This window comes from Natator depressus, chromosome 1 (genome assembly GCF_965152275.1).
Source record: "Natator depressus isolate rNatDep1 chromosome 1, rNatDep2.hap1, whole genome shotgun sequence".
NCBI classification, from domain to species: domain Eukaryota; kingdom Metazoa; phylum Chordata; order Testudines; family Cheloniidae; genus Natator; species Natator depressus.
Genome location: NC_134234.1, coordinates 343,882,798 through 343,903,816, shown reverse-complemented (window position 1 = coordinate 343,903,816; position 21,019 = coordinate 343,882,798). Strand labels below are relative to the sequence as shown.

Below are 21,019 nucleotides of genomic sequence, written 5' to 3'. Positions count from 1 at the left end.
TGTTGAAGAATTGCCACTTTGAGGTCTGTAATCGAGTGACCAGGGAGACTGAAGAGTTCTCCGACTGGTTTTTGAATGTTACAATTCTTGACGTCTGATTTGTGTCCATTTATTCTTTTACATAGAGACTGTCCAGTTTGACCAATTACATGGCAGAGGGGCATTGCTGGCACATGATGGCATATATCACATTGGTAGACATGCAGGTGAACAAGCCTCTGACAGTGTGGCTGATGTGATTAGGCCCTATGATGGTGTCCCCTGAATAGATATGTGGACACAGTTGGCAACGGGCTTTGTTGCAAGGATAGGTTCCTGGGTTAGTGGTTCTGTTGTGTGGTGTGTGGTTGCTGGTGTATTTGCTTCAGGTTGGGGGGCTGTGTGTAAGCAAGGACTGGCCTGTCTCCCAAGATCTGTGAGAGTGATGGGTCGTCCTTCAGGATAGGTTGTAGATCCTTGATGATGTGCTGGCGAGGTTTTAGTTGGGGGCTGAAGGTGATGGCTAGTGGTGTTCTGTTATTTTCTCTGTTGGGCCTGTCCTGCAGTAGGTGACTTCTGGGAACTCTTCTGGCTCTGTCAATCTGTTTCTTCACTTCAGCAGGTGGATATTGTAGTTGTAAGAATGCTTGATAGCAGACCTTTTCAACAAAAAACTTCAAAAACAGACTCCAACGAGAGACTGCTGAATTGGAATTAATTTGCAAACTGGATACAATTAACTTAGGCTTGAATAGAGACTGGGAGTGGATGGGTCATTACACAAAGTAAAACTATTTCCCCATGTTTATCCTCCCCCCCCACCGTTCCTCAGACGTTCTTGTCAACTTCTGGAAATGGCCCATCTTGATTATCACTACAAAAGGTCCCCCCCCCCGGCTCTCCTGCTGGTAATAGCTCACCTTAAGTGATCACTCTGGTTACAGTGTGTATGGTAACACACACTGTTTCATGTTCTCTGTGTATATAAATCTCCCCACTGTATTTTCCACTGAATGCATCCGATGAAGTGAGCTGTAGCTCACGAAAGCTTATGCTCAAATAAATGTGTTAGTCTCTAAGGCGCCACAAGTCGTCCTTTTCGTTATTCAGAAAGCGACTGTTAAAATCGGGTCACTGGTCTGAGCTGAGACAAGAACAAGACACTCCTTGGAATATGGATAAGAAGCAGTCCCAGATGAGTGGCAGGCAAGGCCTAGCAGCTGGCAGAGATTGGTTTTTGCCTAATAGAGCAGGCAACGCCCAAGGGGTGCGGGGCTGGGCAGGCCTGGGCAGAGAAGAGCAGCCCCCAGGTATGTGTGTTTCAGGGGATTTTTGGGCAGGATGTGACTGAAGGTACAGCCAGGTAGGGTGGGTTGAGTAGGGTATCCCCCAGGTGTGCGTGTTTGGGGCATGGGGGCTGGGCAGGACTTGACCGAGGGGTAGAAGGCACAGCTGGGTGAGGTTGTTCCAGTGGTGGTGGGGGAGGACAGCCCCCAGTTACATGTGTGTTTGGAAGGTAGGGGGCTGCGAAACACTTAACTGAGGGCACAGCCAGCTAGGTGGATTGGGCAGACCCAGAACAGCCCCCAGGTGTGTTTGGGGATGGGGGGCACAGCCAGGTGGGATGATCAGGGCTGGGGGAGAGGGTAGCCCCCAGAGGTATTTGGGGGTGTGGAGCTGGGCAGGTGGGTTTTAGCTGGGCAGGAGGGGCCAGGGCAGCCGGCTGGAGTATTTGAGGGCACAGCCAGGTGGGATGAGCAGGGGAGGAAGCATAGCCCCCCAGGTGTGTTTGGGGGTGGGGAAACTGGGGGGATGGGAAGGGGCAGAGGGAAGGCAGTCCCCAGCTGTCTTTCGAGTGGGAGGGTGGGATGAGCAGGGCTGGAGGGGCTGGGCAGGCCCCAGGTGTGGTTGGGGATTGGGGTGGGGGAGGATTGAGTAGGGCTGGAGGGGATGGGAGGGCTGAGTGGGGCTGGGCAGGCCCCAGGTGTGGTTTGGGGGGGGGGGGCGGTTTCAGCGGGGCTGAGGGCTGGGCAGGCCCCAGGTGTGTGTGTGGGGGGGGGGGGTTGAGCGGGGCTGGGCAGACCCTGGGGGAGGGGGTTGAGCGGGGCTGAGGGCTGGGCAGGCCCCAGATGGGGGGGAGCGGGGGTTGAGCGGGGCTGAGCAGGCCCCAGGTGTGGGCGGGGGGGAGGTTTAGCGGGGCTGAGGGCTGGGCAGGCCCCAGGTGTGGTTGGGGGGGCGGGGGGGGTACAGCCGGGCGGGAGGAGCAGGGCCGGCTGGGAAGGGGGGCTCTGGTGGCGCCCCAGGGCTGTGAGCGGGGCTAGGCCGCTGCCCCGGAAGGTGACGGGCCCGGTCAGGGGAGTCGCAGGGCCTGGGGGGCTGGGCAAGGGGGGCCCGAGCAGGAGGGCGGAGCGTCCTTCCCGCCTCTCAGCGCAGGTCACTTCCGGGTGCGGGGGACAGGTGTGGCGGGGGCACCGGCCGGAAGCGCGCCGCGGGCGGTGCCCGAGGGGGTGGCTGCGCAGCCGCGTATCCGCGCGGCGGGCTGGCTGGGCGGGCGGGCTCCGCGGCGGCCGGGCGGGAGCGCGGCGCGGGCGGAACGCGGGGCGCGGGCCGCGCGCTTCCGGGGGGCCGCGTTCGGGGTGACACCGCCCCTCCCGGTAACGGACACGGCCGGGCGAGGAGATGGCGGCGGCCTGGAGCGGCGGCTGCTGAGGGGCTGGAGCCGGGCGCGGAGCGGCCTGTGCGGGACCCGGAGCCATGGAGAGCGGCGGGGGCAGCGCGGGGAAGCCGAGCCTGCAGCTCGTGTACCAGGCGGTCCAGGCGCTTTACCACGACCCGGACCCGAGCGGCAAGGAGCGGGCGAGCTGCTGGCTGGGGGAGCTGCAGCGATCGGTGAGCGGGGCCGGGGAAGGTCGGGGAGCGGGGCCCGGGACGGGCCGGGGCAAGTCGGGGATTGGGGCCCGGGGCAGGTCGGGGAGCGGGGGTCGGGGAGCGGGGCCGGGGAGCATTTGGGAGACTAGTTGGCCGGGCCGGGAGCCGGGAGCGCTCGGCGAGGGCGAGCGGGGGCCGGGCCGGGGGCAGGTCGGGGAGCGGGGCCGGGGAGATCGGGCCGGGCCGTGGCGCTGGGTGAGCTCGGCGAGGGCGAGCGGGGGCCGGGCCGGGGGCAGGTCGGGGAGCGGGGCCGGGGAGATCGGGCCGGGCCGTGGCGCTGGGTGAGCTCGGCGAGGGCGAGCGGGGGCCGGGCCGGGGGCAGGTCGGGGAGCGGGGCCGGGGAGATCGGGCCGGGCCGTGGCGCTGGGTGAGCTCGGCGAGGGCGAGCGGGGGCCAGGCCGGGGGTAGGTCGGGGAGCGGGGGCCGGGGAGCATTTGGGAGACTAGTTGGCCGGGCCGGGGGCAGGTCGGGGGGCCGGGCCGGGGAGATCGGGCCGGGCCGTGGCGCTGGGTGAGCTCGGCGAGGGCGAGCGGGGCCCGGGGAGCTGCAGAGGTCGGGAGCGGGGCCTTGGAGGACCGGGCGGGGCCTCGGGCCGGGAGCGGGCCCTGGGGACCTGCGCGGGCCGGGCGGTCGCGGGGGGGAGCCCGGGACGGGCCATGGCGCGGGGCCGCCGCGGCGAGGGGGACCCGGGCGGCGGAGCCTGGGCGGCCCCGGCGAGGGGCCGGGAGCGGCGCGGCCGGCCTTGGCGCTCCCCGAGCCCCAGCGCGGCGCCGGCTGGCGTTGGGGGCGGAGCTGGGTCGGGCCGGGCCCCGTGCGCCGGAGGAGGCCTGGCAGCAGGGCTAGGCCCGCGCGGAGGCCTGTAGCGCGGCCGGCTGGAGGCCTCGTGTTGCGGGGAGGCCGGGGTCGGAGCGGCCGGGACCGGGAGACTCACCGCCCTCCCCGGGGTCTGGCTCCCGCAGCAGGCGCCGGGCCGGGGCCGAGACGGGGCCTGGGTTTCTCGGGTCCCCGCCACGCGTGCGGGGAGGGCAGCAGGCCGGGGCTGAATGTGTCTGCGGGCGGGGACGGACCCGGACCCGGGCCCGGCCTCTCCCCCCTTCCGGAGACAGGGAGGGGGCGCCGGGCCCTCTCTGCGTTGGGGTGGGGGGCGAGCTGGCTCCACGTGGGAGCCCTGGGCACTGGTTCTCCTGCGAGATTCCTGGTTAGCTGCCTGCCCCTGGGCTCCGGTTTCTGAACCTCCCTGCTCGCCAGCCTGAAACCAGAGCAGTCTCGTGTTTCTCTGGGGCGTCCCAGCCCCCAGCATCCGAAAGGGCTTTATGGAGTCCCAGGGATCACTGCAGCCATCTGGGGTGGCGCTAGACCGCAAACAACCCTGCGCTCGCTCCTGCTGATCTTTACCAGCTCTGTGGGCATGGAAATGACAATATACCCTGGCCCCTGCAGACGAGTCCTCAAGTTCTGGAGACTGCAGCTTATATGGTCGGAGTCCAGGCTTCTAGTTGTTGCCTTCAGGAGTCCCAAATATTTGAAAGGAAATAATCTCTTTGTTCCAGAAAGAACTGCATATTTTCTCCTCTTATCTGTGTTGTCTGAAGTGAGATCAGGGATTTGGTGTTGATACTGCTTGTTCTGTAATAATGCTAGATTTTTGTGACACGTACGTTTTTACTAACAGGAGTTAAGAACCTCATGTTAAAGTACTATACTGACACAAGGATTTTTATTACACTGTGTTACACCAGTTAGAATCTGAAATTCAGGAGCAGTTAACAAAAAGTTTTGCTAATATGCAAGTTGTGGTTAAAAATAGATAAAATGTATAGTTGAGGACATACAGTAAAGCAAACTAATTTTTGCAAGGTAGTCTAACCGTTCGGATTATCTTACCATTGTAAGAAAGATTTGATTTTGCATCTCACTATAGGCAATTTTCCCTGCCCTGACAGCAAGATAAACAGACATGGGTCACAGCGTGTTACTTTAGGACTCCACCCCAGTACTTTTCCAATTCGGAGCTCCCCTGTAGTTTGGCCCTGTTCAGCTTCTGTGAATTGTGACAGCAGGGGGAGACTTCACTTCCTCTACTGATTGCTGTTGTGGTTTTGTCTTAATAGTTTATTCCTAACGGAGATGTCTTCCTTTGTAATGGCTCTTTTTTTTCTTTTTAGTCTATTTATTAACAGATCTATTCTTTTATAACAAATATAAAAATTGCTTTGTATCTTAAATAGGGAAAAGGAGGACTTGTGGCATCTTAGAGACTAACAAATTTATTTGAGTGTAAGCTTTCGTGAGCTACAGTTCACTTCATCGGATGCATTAACTAGAGAGAAACTTAATATATACACAATTATAAATTGGCCCATGAAAGTCCCCAAAAATTTATTGATGAGACCTGCTACAAATACCCATGGTATTGATCATGTATTGTATTGTGGTTGATGCTTTTCTACTTAGACTTCCTCTTCTGTCTTGTCAGTTTATAGTGTTGGTTAAAGTCTTTCATTATCTCCTGTCTAGATCCAGACTTCTGCTTTTCTTACATTTAGATGCATAACCTTTTATTAGTTCTATTCAAACTCTATGCAATATTGTGATTTTTTTCTCCTATTTTCCTAATTTTAATATCGTCTTGCTGTTTAATTTTAAGTATTGTTGAAGGGATTTCTCTTCCCTCCCTCCTCAGTATTCAAAGAAAGTTCTCAAACTATCAGCAGCCCCCAGAAAGTTCCACTAGGTTTCTAAATAATGTTGTTGGGTTTTTTTGTTTGTTTTGTTTTTTCCCCTTCTTCCCTGTAAAATTCCAACTTGGTGAGTGAATTTTTCTAGGTCTTTCGTTCATTCAAAAATGCTCTGTTGAAACAGAAAGACCTGCTCTTCCTCCCTGAGCATTCACAGGGAAGCATACTTCCTTAATGGGGGACAGGAAAGGCAGGCTCTCCTTCTTTTGCACAATCTTTGCAATGTCTGAAAAGGAGGAAATGTGAATGACAAATTCTTGAGTTTTCATTTTTGCTGGGATTATAAACATCCCTTCTTTTGTGTTGTATGATAAGATGCATCAATTCGACACTGCTTATTTGACTCCCTTCTCCCCTTCCAAGAAGTATTGGCCTGAGCTTTCTGGCAACTTCTTGGAGCCTATCTCTGTATCTAACATGGCAGATCTAATGGCAGTTACAAGCCACATTTAAGGACCCTGTAAGTGACATGCTGGGAAACTCTCAACTAATCAATAAGTTTGGAGTACTGTGCTATTTCCTGGCTTCTGAATCTTCAAGGGGATTGATGCTAGACAGGTCCGGATGGTGTTACAAGACATTAATCAGAGGGCTAAATCTACTAGCTAGAAGCCAATATAAAGTGTTGCCAGTCTTGTCATGATTCAAGGATATTGTCTTGTCTGCACCCAATGCTTCCTGGTTGTTGGGAATGGGTTAGAACCATAGAAATATAGGGCTGGAAGGGACCTCCAGAGGTCATCAGGTCCAGCCCCTGGTGCTGAGGCAGGAACAAATTAAACCTAGACCATCTGTGAGAGGTGTTTGGAGGTTTTTAAGAACAGGTTGGCCAGTGATGGTCAGTCCACAGTCTCCCTTGGAAGCCTACTCTAATGCTTAACTATCCTTATAGTTAGAAAGTTTCTCCTAATATCTAATAAATGTCTTTTGCTGCCGATTACGCTGACGACATCTTGTCCTACCTTCAAGGGACTTTTGAGTTTTGCGTGATCTTACACAGAAGGGCCACCTCCAGTTCACCCAACTGCAAAATGGGTATCTGATCCATTGGATTAGGGCAGTCATAGGCAGTCGGATGTGATGCTGGCCACATTGTACTTGTGTCCTTGTGTACCGTTGGCTATGAAACTGACGTGCCTTAAACGCATCAGCCCAATGAGCCATTGGCTTGGGGAAACTTTGACTTGACTCTTTATTACAGCATATGACATATTTGAAGACTTGTTACCACGTTCCCCCTTGGTCATCTTTTTTCAAGACTAAATGTGGCCGGGTGTTTTTTAACCTTTCCTTCTAGATCAGGTTTTCTAGGCCTTTGACCATTTTTGTTGCTCTCTTCTGCAGTCACTCCAGTTTGTCCACATTTTTCCTAAAGTGTGGCACCCAGAACTGGACACGCTACTCCAGCTGAGGCCTCACCAGTGCTGAATAGAGTGGGACAGTTACCTCCTGTGTCTTATATAGAACACTTCTGTTAAAACACAACAGAATATTAGCTTTTTTCTGAACCGCGCCACATTGTTGGCTCATATTCGCTTTGTGATCCACTATGCCCTCCACCAAATCCTTTTCAGCAGTGTTACCGCCTCGCCAGTTATTCCCCATCTTGTAGTTATGCATTTGATTTTTTCCTTCCTAAGTGCTTATCTTTATTGAATTTCATCTTGTTGGTTTCAGACCAAATCTCCCATTTCTCAAGGTCGTTTTGAATTCTAATCCTGTTATCCAAAGTGCTTGCAACCCCTCCCAGCTTGGTGTCCTCTGCGGATTTTGTAAGCATACTCTCCGCTCCATTGAAGTAATTAAAGAATATATTGAATAGTATTGGGCCTAGGACTGACCTCCTGAGTAACCCCACTAGATAAATCCTTCCAGTTTGACAGCAAACCATTGATAACTACTCTGAGTACTGTCTTTCAACCAGTTGTGCACCCACCTTCTAGTAATTTCATCTAACCCACATTTCCCTAATTTGCTTATGATGATGTCACATGGGCCTGTGTTAAAACTTTTATCCTGCCTACTGTTTCCCCCATCCGCTTGGCCCATTTTGTAATCTTTTAATAGCCCCTAGTCTCTGCTGGGGCCTGTTGTAGTGTGATGATATTTTTAACTCAACAGACCAATATTCTAATTCAGTGGCAAAAAAGCTATAGTCATAAAGAGTGACGTTTCCTTGGTAGTATGTCGACCTGTTGAGTGCTGAGTTGAGTAAATCTCAAAGTTCTAAAAATCAGGAAATCCACAGTTAAGGATGCCCAGGAAACCTTAACCCTACCCTTTTTCAGCAATGCTCTAATGCACCCCAGTAACACACACTTTTACTCTGCCAACACCAGTTGCTGAAATGTGCAAGCTCTTCACCTCCTTCTACAACCCATTCACTCATCCTCAGGATTTCTTCTATACCCTGGAGCTGACAGTAGCTGATGGGAAATTATTTAGATACACTCCAGGTTCAGTCCGCATGGTACATGTACCCACGCTAAATGGTGGAGGCATTGAAAATATGCGTACTGGATCTTGAAGGTACACGTGCTGCTCTTTCCCTTGCTCACATCAGAGGGTACAAAACATACATCTTTTTGTATCAAGCAACGTAGGTTGTTACATATTTATTGCACAGGTCTACAAAGGTTCAGGCTTGAAACATCAGTGGTGGGATGTTCACCGTGGGCAGTGGTCTTGGCATGTTCCCTAAAACTACTCCTGCAAGCATAAAGTGGCTGCATAGAAATCCTCTCATGCCTTTTCTCTTTATTGATGCATGCACACTTTATTCTTCCAGCCTACACATCTATGTAAGCAAAGCAGTGAACATGGTCTTAAATACTGTTCACAATTTGGGTTCCCCAAAGACTTAGTGGGTGCCATGTGCTACTTTGGGTAAAACTGACCGATTGAGACCATTTTGACCCACATCACAGCACTAGTTTGCTCTCTAGCTTGGTGCAAAGAAAAATCCACCCAAAAACTTTTTGAAATTTGGGTCACTAACCTTGCTGTGTACTCCCATAAAGCATAGCACATTTCAAGAAAAGTCATGCAAATGTGCAGATTTTAGAGCACATTGTCCTTTAAACAGGCCATGTCTATGATACAAACTTATGTCAACTCAAGTTACATCACCATACAGCTGCCACAGGTAATACATCACTTGTGTGTGTTCTTGGCTCCGTGTTTCAACGATGCACATACTCAATAGGAGAGCTTGTGTCAATGAAGTGCAGTGCACCATGGGCAGATATCTCACTGCAATTCGCCATGATCCAGCAGGTGGTCTTTTGGGAAATTTTGACAATGCATGATGGGGCCAAAATGAGCTGCACAGTGGTAAAAGGGAACACAGGGTCAATTTCCCAAGTTTGCAACTGTCTCCATAGCATATTATCTGTGTTCCATCATTTTTGTACCTTTTTTCAAAATCCCATAAACCCTTGGCACACTCCTCACTGTCTGCCGTCTCAGACAGAAGCATGGAGCCTGCACAGCTCTGCACTACTGTCATGAGTGTAGCAAGCACAGGATGCACTGTCCTGCAGTATTTGAAGATCCACAAGAAGAACTGAGTAGATGGGGTAAGGATTGGTAATGATTTTTTTGGAGGACAGGTTGCAGTGGGACATAGCAAGAACCAAGTCTAGGTTGTTTGTGTCGTTCATGGGGCAGCTGCAGATGGTGGAGCACCGCTTCTGGGCCTGAGAAACAAGCACTGACTGGTGGGATCGCATCCTAAAGCCGGTTTGGGTTGATGAGCAGTGGCTGCAGAACTTTCAGATGCATAAGGCCACATTCCTGGATCTGTGTGCCGAGCTTGCACCAGCCCTTTTGCAGGGCAGGGACGCCAAAATGAGAACTTACCTGACAGTGGAGAAGTGAGTGGCAATTGCACTGTGGAAACTTGCAATTCCAGACTGTTACCGGTCAGTTGGGAGTCAATTAGGAGTCGGGAAAATCCATCGTGGGGGTTGCCATTATGCAAGTGTGGTGGGCCATTAATCGTCTCCCGCTGTGCAGGACTGTGGCTCTGGGCAGTGTGCAGGACATGGTGTATGGGTGGATCTGCAGCAATGGGGATACCAAACTGCAGGAGGGACGATAGACCTCACACACGTCCCTCTGTTGGCACCAAACCACCTTGCCACAGCATACGTCAACAGAAAGGGCTACTTTTCTATGGTTATGCAACCTGGTGGATTACCAGGGATGTTTCACCAGCATCAGTGTGGGCTGATCAAGGAAGGCGTATGATATTCACATCTTTAAGAATGCAGGATTTTTCAGAAAGCTGCAAACAGGGACTTCCTTTTCCTGACTGGCGGATTACCACTGGCAATGTTGAAAAGCCAATAGTGATTCTTGGGGACTCAGCATACCCCTTTCTCCCTTGGCTCTTTGGCTCATGAAGCCATACTCTGGTCACCTTGACAACACCAAGGAAGGATTCAACTACCAGCTCAGCAGGTGCAGAATGATAGTTGAAAGTGCTTTTGGTCATTTGAAGGGACGCTGGCATTGTTTACTCACAAGATTGGACCTTGGTGAGAAAAATATCCCAGTGGTTATAGCTGCCTGCTGTGTCCTGCATAATATCTGAGAAGCAAAGAGGGAGAAGTTTCTGCCGGTGGAGGGCGGAGGTGAAGTGGCTGTCTACTGAATTTGAACAGCCAAATACAAGGGTTATTAGAACTCAACGCGGAGCTATCCGGCTCAGGGAGGCTGTGAAAGACCATTTTTAACAGTGAGCCACAGTAACATGTTGTATACTCTACCAGGCCCTGCTCTTTTTATGGCCTGGTAGGAATTGTGTGGTGGTTGCTGTGCATGTAGGAATATAACATTGTCAATGCACCTATTAATTTTGTTTGTGACTGATCCTATGAGTTGTGTGCAGTAACAGGTAACTGGCCGCTTTCAGAACTGCTGAGCACTCAGCAGCATGTGTTGTGAACTAATAAAGATGAATTATGTTCCAAATAATAGAATTTTATTCTGTAAAAAGGATCTACAAAAACAAACCACCCAACCAACCCCATGCTGTTTTAAAACAAATACATTAAAAACTTAATAAATTTTGAGACCAGAACCTATGAAGAGGAAAGAACACTTATGTTCATGTAGGTACACAACCATGGCTTTCACGGGTCAATGTATGTGAAGCTGTGATTGTCTTTAATGTCCCCCAGGGTGGAGTGGTGGGGGAAGTTCAGTGACCCCTGATGCCACATGGAATCTGGAGGGAGGTTTAGGGTGGTCTCTATATTGAGTTTTTACAGTGGGCTGCAGAGGCACATGAGCCTGGGGTTGTTGAATGTGCAGATGCCCCAGAGCCTGCAGCATCTGTGGTTTGCTGCTTGAGAAGCCCTGTTATGTCCTGGTGCATCTCCCTCTGCTTTTCATACTCTGACTCCTGGGTCTCTCTTCTCTCCATTCTTGCCTTCTCCAGGCTGTCCACAACGTTCATTCCCCCAGGCCCTGTGATCACAGTCCAGCCCAGCACTGGCTTGCAAGATTTCACTGAACATGAAATCCCAAGTCGTCTTCTATCTCTTCCTTATCTGGCTTGGCTGTTCCATGGGTGTGGAGAGGGAGCCCCTGAAGGCCACAATGGCAGCAGCTGCAGATAAAACATCCAGAGGTACCATTGTCACTCTGTTCACTACCCAAACTTAAGCTGCCAAACTCACTCCTCTTGCTCACCTAAAGTTTTAGGCACTATGTTCTCACTTCTGCTTGGGATTGCTTGTGTACGGCACCAGTCGCAGCACCAGCCATGTTGAGTATTGCCCACTCGGGGCTGGGGCAATGAGGAGGGAATTGGCTGGTTGCATCAATCTACTAGTATAGGACATTGACACTGAATACTGGTGCCATTTTCCACAGGCGGGGTTGATTTTTAGCTGGTATCTCACTGCTGAGGGTAACACAGGCAGAGAGAGCAGAGTTATTGCTGGTATCCAGAAGCTGCCTGGGCCCATATGCTGTTAGCCTGTGTACAGCAATGGTGCCTGCTGAAGTTATTGCAGAGTAGTGTGGGAGGAAGAAATAAATAAAGCAGCCCTTCCTAGAAACCTTCAGCAGAGATTGCAGAGTGCCTTCAGGAAAGTTTCGTCGATCTCGCAGGAGGATTCAAAGGACATCCCTGTGTCCATAGACAAATTGCTCCAAATGCTCCTTTCTCTCCCGCCTAACTCTCTAGTGGGGAATGAAAAGCAGGTACCAACTGTCCCTCTTGGTTGTACCACTACCTCTCGAGTAAATTATTGAGTCAGAAATGTGTCCTGCTACTTTGGGGGCACCATCCCTGCAACTGAAAATTTACACTTACCCAAGGTTCCTTCCCCTGCATCAGGCTCATCCATGCCCGACTGGCTGGACTGCGGTGGAGTCAAAAATAGGTCCTGGCTCGTTGCGCAGCTGGATCCCCCAGTCATCTGTCCCCCAAACTCCTCATTCTCCACCACCACCACCTTCTCGCTGTTCCCGGCAGGGCTCTGTGACTTGGGCCCCTTGGAGGTATCCACGGGGGTGTGCAGGGAAGACTTGCGGGGGCCTTAGCTGAGTATGGCATGCATCTCTTTTGGCGTTCTGATATGCTTGCTGCGTTCCTCGGCTTCCATGCAGCACTGCTCCTGATCCCTTCTCCTGGGTCCCCTGAGGAATCTGTTCGTAGGTGTCGACGTTTCTGTGGCTGGTCCGGAGCTGTGACTGCAGAGCCTTTTGTCCCCACAGGCCCAGGAGATCCAGTGTCTGGAGCGTGTAGCATGGGCAGCTTGGCAGTTGCACTCAACAAAGGAGAGCTCGGAGGTGTGCTTGCTGAGTCAGGGAAAGGAATTTCAGAAATTTGCAGGGCTTTAAAGGGGAGGGGGGCTTCCAGGCTACGCAGCCCCAGGGCCGCGGAGTTCACCATGGTGACCAGAGTAGTCATTGTGGGACAGCTGCTGGAGGGCGGTTCAGATCGTGTGCACTCGCACTGCGTCAACCTGTGTGTGTTGGCAGTGGCTCTGTGCTGCTCGGGGAGATGGGGCTGCTCAGGGCACAGCTACGCTGACAGTTCTGCATCTGTGCAGCTGCTGCGCTTTAATGGAGACACTCTTTAAATGACGGGTGAGAGCTTCTCCTGATGGCTTAGTGAATCCACCTCCGTGAGAGACTGTCTACACCGGTAACTGTGTTCAGGGGTGTGACTTATTCACGCTCTTGAGCGATGTAGTTATACCGGAGTAATTCTGCAGTGTAGACCAGGGGTCAGTCAGCTTAATGGGGCAATTTGCAGTTACATCAATGAGAGACCAGTTGAGTGTTGACACATGCACAGGTAGGTCGCTGTAAGCTGCCTTGCATCGATCTAGCTTTATAGTGTAGACCAGGCCACAGGAAGATAGAGATGATGGAGAGCAAGGCCTCCTTTACACCTCCATCTGCAGCATTGCAGGCTCTGAAAGGTGTGAAATGGCCCATTCACCTCAATGTGCTCTTCTCAGCTCAATGAGAACACCCCATGGAGGTGAATACAATAGCTCTGAGACTGTGACCTGCTCCATTAATCTCAGTGGGTGTTCCCGTCCCCCTCCTGGGTGCTTGAGTGCCTCTGATACGCATGAAGTATACCTCTTCACAGCTCCTCATCCAAAGAGGCAGGACTACCCCAGATCCTGACTCACATGGGGGCAGGGAGGGGGCCTCAGTCCCTCCCAAAAGGGTAAGCCTTTCCCCAGAACCTGTCTGGCTCACATGAGGTGGGTCCAACCCCGATAGATCCTGGCACATATATGGGGGCAGCGAAGGGGCTCAGACTCCCAGAGAGGCAAGAACCCCTCAGATCTGAGTGCACACATGGGATGGGAGACTGGGGCTGACAGGTGCCCCTGCCCCTGTTCTCCCCGCCACTGACTTCCATGTCTCTCTTCCCAGTGTCCCACCCCTCCACTCTCTCTAGCCCCAGCACCACCTTCACCTGAGCCCCCAACCTCTCTCCTCTCCCTTGACACCCTTCCCCTTTCTCCCTATTCCCCCACTCCGCCTCCTAATATCACCCCCCTCCCAGCAAGCAGTCATGTCCAGTTTTCCTCCATAAATACTCAGATTCCTTTCCACCCACAATAAAATTGCCACCCATGACTCAGATCATAGCAACATCCAGCCAGTCAGTCTAAAACTCCTTTTGTCTTGGGTGGGGGCTTTTGATTAATTTATCTTTAGTTTTGTTCATTGAAGGGTGAGTTCATGTCCATCAGTCTCAGAGGTCTGATTCATCCAGTCACTAGTTTAACAGGACCCAGCAGCAGCAGGAAACTGTTTTGGGTAGGGAACTTGGGAACCCCTCCGTCAAATGACCCCACATTTGGATCACTAATGCTACCCATGCCCCCTATAAGGCAAGCCAAATTTTAGAGCAATCCGAATAACCGATTGGATTTTAGAGAACTTACAAGAGTTAAGCTTTAAAACATAAAATGATGGGAATGAAAACCCTGTAACCATTTTTCTGTATTGGCGCTTATGCATGCACAAGTTTACATTTTCTTAAATACCATTCTCAGTTTGAGTTCCCCATAGATTTAGTGGGTGCCATGGGTAAAACTCAGTTGACTGAGACCAATCTCTGGCTCAGGGGGAGAAGGGGACCTACCTAGAAACTTTTTGAAAAATGGCTAATTTTGCTGCGGGAGGATGTAATCTCTGCAACCCCTAGCTCAAATAACCTCAACACTGGGTCATTAAGCCTACCCTGCACCTTTCTGATACACATCAGATTTCAAAGGACTCCAACTAAGCATGTTGATTACAGAAGACTTGGAAAGGTGGACCTTTACACAGAAGTCGTGACACAAACTTACCTGTAGTGGTGCTCCTGTATTGACTTTGGCTTGTGGTTGGCTCTTCTCGCCTGTGTATGGTCCATCCTCCCCCAAAGTCCTTGGCTGCTGCTCAGAGTTTCCAAGGAATAGCAGTGCAACTTGAGTTTCCGGTAAGTTTTCCAGTATTGCGGTCAGTTTTTACTACTACTTAGGACCTAGGCAGCAGTTGTAGAATTGACCAGTCTAACAATCTTGCTGCTCCAAATTTTCTATGGGCTAGTAGTTCTTAAGCCTTTGTGACAGAGAACAAATATTTTCCTTGTTAACTTCCTGGGAAGTAGTGGGACGAAGCTGAGTGCCTAGATATCTCAGAGACATTCCAAGCTATGACTGTTTCCACAGGTTCTGATAAGTGGAAAAATTGAGTAAAAGGATGAATCAAATTTGTGGAGTTTTGGGTAACTAGTAATACTCCAGCTGAAGATCAAACTGGTTACTTTTGAAGAGTCTGAGGACTTGCACTTAATTTCCATAAAATTGAGTGCAGCCTCTCGCTGGTATTATAAGAGTTTCAGCCTATGGAGATGACAGGTCCCAGTATGCATACTGCCTCTACTGGGATTGAAATGTAGTGTTGTATAGCTGTCATTTTTGCAGGCTGCACCTCCTCACTAACGAGAGGATGGCAGCAAACAATGCGCTTAACAGTGAGAGTAATTAACCATTGTAACCACTTACCAAGGGCTGTGGTGGATTCTTTGTCAGTGATAATTTTAAAATCAAGATTGGGTGTTCTCCTAAAAGATCTGCTCTGGAAATGATTTTGGGGATGTTCAAACAGGGGTAAAACATGAGCAAGAGAAGTGTTTAGTTTTGCTCAGCTTGTAAGTACAAAGTCAGATGCTTTTGTCAGGCGAGCGGTCTTAAACTACTACATCTCTCCCCTAGAGGGCTGCTGACAATCTGAGGACACAGACTGGCATGTTATGGTACAGTACAAAGAGAACAAGCACGGTGCTTGTGGTGATCAGTACAGATGGGTTTTCGACCTGTGTTGAATAAGGCTCATTCAGGCATTGGGGCAAAATGGGAAACCGTACAAAACCAGAGTGGGCATACGTGACTAAAAACAGTTGAGGGAAGCCTATGGAGAGCTGCCTTCTATCAAGATGACTTATTGAATTTTGGGACTGGAAGTCCCTGAGGGCTGCACCACTATACTACAGATAATGGCATCAGCCGGCTGACTGCTCTGTAGGACTCTGTAGACTGTACTATATTTGCCCTCTAATTTACAGAATCTCTCATCAAGAAGTGCAGGCAGGGCTGTCAAATCTCCTGCTCAAGGCTTCTCCCTTCAGTGGGGTTTATCATCTGGTCCCATCCCTGTTGTAAATTTGTGATTTGGGCTCCAGCCTTATTCCTATTGGTTATGATTCATATGTGTATTTATCTGGGGTTGCCTGGTGTAATAAATTAGTGGGCCACAGTTTTCCTTTTTAGCCTTTGTTATCTTCCTTCTCTTGCTTAATTGATCGCTCTGTAACTATTCCCTCTGCACGACTCCCCCCACCTAAGTTACTGTCACTAAAAACAATCCATAGTGACTGAACAAGCATTTCTCTGTGAAACTACTGCTCAGACAGTGGGGCAGATAGGATTTCTAGCAAGACGATAGACCTATTTCAAAGGATCCCCTTATAGAGACATAACTCTCGCATCTCATCTCATGAGAGCTCGTTGTTTCATTGATTTCAGAAATCTTTTTTTCTAGCTGTGGACTGTGCTCTCTGTTTCGCGTGTTGTAGTGCAAATGTTTTCCTTGAGAACCTAGCTCGTCTCCAGGTTAACCGCACTGCTGGCTCTGTCGCTTTTTTGTTAATGCTCACCAGGCTTGATGCTTTCAGAGAGATCCCCCCCCCCCCCCCCCCCGCGTGGAAAGATTTTGTAGGAGGCTCCTGAGCTGTTCCTCAGAACGCTAAAGGTCTTGGTCCAGTGACTGGATTGGGGTGGAATTAGTTTCCGTTCCGAACGTAGCATGTCATTAGTCTAAACCAGGGGTTTTCAACCTTTTTTGTTATGCACCCCTCCCCCTCCCCATGCAACAAAAATTCCATGGCCCATCTGTGCCACAACAACCGCTTTTCTGCATACAAAAGCCAGGGCTGGCATTAGGGGGTAGCAAGCAGGGCAGTTGCCTTTGGCCCCATGCCACAGGGGCCCCAACAAAGCTACTTTGCTCAGGCTTCAGCTTCAGCCCCGGGTGGCAGGGCGCAGGGCCCCGGGCTTCGGCCCCAGGCAGTGGGGCTTCTGTTTTCTGCTCTGGACCCCAGCGAGTCTAATTCTGGCTCTGCTTGGCAGACCCCCTGAAACCTGCTCGTGGCCAGCTAGGGGCCCCAGACCTCTGGTTGAGAACCTCTGGTCTAAACCATTCTTTACAGGATTCCTCTCAACTACCAGTTAGAGAGAGGTGAACTTTAGAGTTAGATAGATCTTCTTTGTTCTGACATCTGACTTGTCCAGGCCACAGAGGGAATCTCACTGCTTTAGTCTTCATTTCCTCTGTGTTAAAAGGGAAATAATAATGTCCCCCTCAAAGGGGTGGGATGGTGTTGAAAGTTAATTAATCCTCTATTAACAATAGCAGTCTGACCTCCTCCAGCTGCCAATTTGTGGTTTGAGGAATAATACGTCACACTCTTCAGCATCTCCATCCAGACTTCCCAAGTGCTTGATAGATGTGAATCAATTAAATCCTATAATAGCCCTGTGAAGTCAAGTGCTATTGCCACGTAACGGAGACACTGAGACACAGACGAAATGACTCGCCCGAAGTCATAGGAGGTCAGTGGTGGGGCTGGACTAGATCTCACATCTGATTTAATGAGCCTTCTTCGCCGAGAGAGTGGACGTAGGTTTTAACTAGCTCGGGACTGTCTGGGGTGAGGGTTGTTTGTGTTTAAGAAGCAGTACTAATCCCTTGCATAATTATTGGTGGGTTACACACACTCAGCTCTTATCAGGCTGTGCTGTAAAAGGGGGTTTAGTCGATTTCAGTGGTGGTGGCAGTTTCAGAGCTGTGTGTAGCAGTGAGTCATGCAGCGGCAAAACCCTTTAAAATGGATGGTTCATCTCTCCTGGGTTGCGGAGAGTAAGAGGAGGATGTAGACCACGCTAGTGAAAAGCTTGCTGGGGTGTGGCTGCAAAACATTCACCATGAGCGTCCTTTTGAAAATACCACTGTAAAGGTCTTTCTCTGGCCTCTTCTGTACAATGCGCCTAAAATTAGGTGGTTAGATGGCAAACGTTCCTCTACTATCTCCAGACTAACTGCAACCTGTTGCAGCTCTTCCAGAAGTCCCATTCGGAGTTCACCTGCCTTCCATCAGGTTGCAGTGATCTTCCTGAAACCAAAACCTTGTTTTCCCAAGCATGAGCCATTCTTTTCAGGTGACAGATCCGAGGAACTGCTCCAGATTGAGGTGTCAATAGAAGTTTTGGAACATGTTGATAAATTTAACAGTAAGAAGTTGCCAGGACCAGCTGGTCTTCACCCAAGAGTTCTGAAGGAACTCAAATATGAAATTGCAGAAGTACTAACTGTGGTGTGTAACCTATCACTTAATAAAGCCTCTGGACCCAGATGGCTGACTGATAGATAATGTGATGCCAATTTTTTTTTTAAAAGCTCTGAGGCGATCCTGGCAATTATGGGCCAGTAAGCCTAGTTTCAGTACCAAGCAAACTGGTTGAAACTATAGTAAAGAACAGAATTATCAGACCCATGTGAACATAGTATGTTGTCGAAGAGTCAGCATGGCATTTGTAGAGGGAAATCACGCCTCACCAATCTACTAGAATTCATTGAGCATGTCAACGAACGTGGACATGGATGATCCAGTGGACATAGTGTACTTGAACTTTCAGAAAGCCATTGGCAAGGTCTCTCTCCAAAGGCTCTTGAGCAAACTAAGCAGTCATGGGATAAGAAGAAAGATCCTCTCGCAGATTAGTAACTGGTTTAAGATGGGAGACAGAGTAGGAATAAACGGTGAGTTTTCAAAATGAAGAGATTTAAATAGCGGGGTCCCCCAGGGGTCTGTACTGGGACCAGCACTGTTCAACATACTTATAAATAATCTGGAAAAAGGGGTAAACAGTGAGTTGGCAAAGTATGCAGACAATACGGATATGTCTACGCTGCAATTAAGGGTCTGTGGCTGGACTGTGCTAGGTGTCTCGGGCTAAGGGGCTCAGGCTGACTGTTTGTTTAATTGTGGTGTAGACATTCAGGATTGGGCTGAAGCCCAGGCTCTAGGACCCTGCGAGGTGGGAGGGTCCCAGACAAGCCCAATCCCAAACAGCCCCGCAGCCTGAGCCAGCTGACATGGGCCAGCTGTGGGTGTCTAAATGCAGTGTACACATACTGTGTAAAATGACTCCAGCAGATTGCAGTGAGTTACAAAGAGCTCTAACAAAACCTGGTGACTGGGCAACAAAATGCCAGATGAAATGCAATGCTGATAAATGCAAAGTAATGCGCATAGGAAAACATGATCCCGACTATATATACAAAATGATGAGGCCTGAATTAGGGCATGTCTTCACTAGCAATGCAGTGCTTGAACATGAAAGAGCTCTCCTAGTGGTATTAAAAAAAACCAAACAAAACCCACCTCCACGAGGGGAATAGCTACCAGCTCTGGGAGCGCTGTCTACACTGCCACTTTACGGCACTGAAACTTGCAGCGCTCGGGGGGGTGTTTTTTCACCCCCCTGAGCGAGAAAGTTGCAGTGCTGTAAAGTGGCAGTGTAGACAAGGCCTTAGCTGTAACCACTCAAGAAAGAGATCTTGCAGCCATTGTGGATAGTTCTCTGAAAACATCTGCTCAATGTACAGCATCAGTCAAAAAAGATGATAATGTTAGGAGCCATTGGGAAAGGGTTAGAGAATACAGAAAATATCATAATGCCATTGTATACATCCATGATATGCCCGCACCTTGAATATGTGTGCGGTTCTGGTTGTTCCATTTCAAAAAGATATATGAGAATTAGGGCTGTCAAGTGATTAAAAAAATTAATCGTGATTAATCACACAATTAATCACACTGTTGATAATAGAATACTATTTATTTAAATATTTTTGGATGTTTTCTACATTTTCAAATATATTGATTTCAATCACAACACAGAATAAAAAGTGTACAGTGCTCACTTTATATTTATTTTTGATTACAAGTATTTGCACTGTGAAAAAAAAAACAAAAGAAATACTATTTTTCAATTAATGTAATACAGGTACTGTAGTGCAGTCTCTATCACGAAAGTTGAACTTACAAATGTAGAATTAGGTACAAAAAAACTGCATTCAAAAATAAAACAATGTAAAATTTAGAGCCTGCAAGTCCACTCAGTCCTACTTCTTATTCAGCCAATCGCTAAGACAAACAAGTTTGTTTACACTTGCAGGAGATAATACTGCCCGCTTCTTGTTTACAGTGTCACCTGAAAGTGAGAACAGGTGTTCGCATGGCACTGTTGTAGACGGCGTTGCAAGATATTTATGTGCCAGATTTGCTAGAGATTCATATGTCCCTTCATGCTTCAGCCACCATTCCAGGGGACATGCGTCCATGCTGATGACGGGTTCTGCTCGATAACAATCCAAAGCAGTGCAGACCGGCGCATGTTCATTTTCATCATCTGAGTCAGATCACACCAGCAGAAGGTTGATTTTCCTTTTTTGGTGATTCGAGTTCTGTAGTTTCCGCACTGGAGTGTTGTTCTTTTAAGACTTCTGAAAGCATGCTCCACGCCCCGTTCAGATCAGATTTTGGAAGGCACTTCAGATTCTTAAACCTTGGGTCAGTTACAAATCTCTCATTGGTACCACCTTTGTGTTTTATGAAATCTACAGTGAAAGTGTTCTTAAAACGAACATGTGCTGGATCATCATCCGAGAGTGCTATAGTATGAAATATATGGCAGAATGCGGGTAAAACAGAGCAGGGGACATACAATTGTCCCCCAAGGAGTTCAGTGACAAATTTAATTAACACATTCTTTTTTTAATGAGGGTCATCAGCATGGAAGCATGTCCTCTGGAATGGTGGCCAAAGCGGGAAGGGCCATATGATTGTTTCGCATATCTGGCAAGTAAATACCTTGCAATGCCAGCTACAAAAGTAATTGCAAATGCCTGTTTTCACTTTCTGATGACATTGTAAATAAGCGGGCAGCATTATCTCCTGTAAATGTAAACAAACTTTTGTCTTAGCGATTGGCTGAATAAGAAGTAGGACTGAGTGGACTTGTAGGGTCTGAATTTTTACATTGTTTTGGTTTTGATTGCAGATATGTAACAAAAAAATCTACATTTGTAAGCTGCACTTTCACAACAGATTGCACTACAGTACTTGTATGAGGTGAATTGAAAAATACTATTTCATTTATCATTTTTACAGTGCAAATATTTGTGAAAAAATAATATACACTTTGGCTTCAGTTACAACACAACACAATACAATATATATGAAAATGTAGAAATACATCCAAAATATTTAATAAATT

At 49.3% G+C, this 21,019-nt stretch overlaps 1 protein-coding gene across 1 annotated transcript in view; it reads left to right on the top strand.

The window, feature by feature from the left end:
• The first annotated feature begins 2,602 nt into the window (after positions 1–2,602).
• TNPO3 (transportin 3) overlaps positions 2,603–21,019 on the top strand; it is an 80,571-nt gene continuing 62,154 nt past the window's right edge. The window contains exon 1 of the mRNA XM_074942762.1: positions 2,603–2,868. Coding sequence (XP_074798863.1) covers positions 2,734–2,868 — 135 coding nt within the window. The 5' untranslated portion in view covers positions 2,603–2,733. The remainder of the gene's footprint in view (positions 2,869–21,019) is intronic.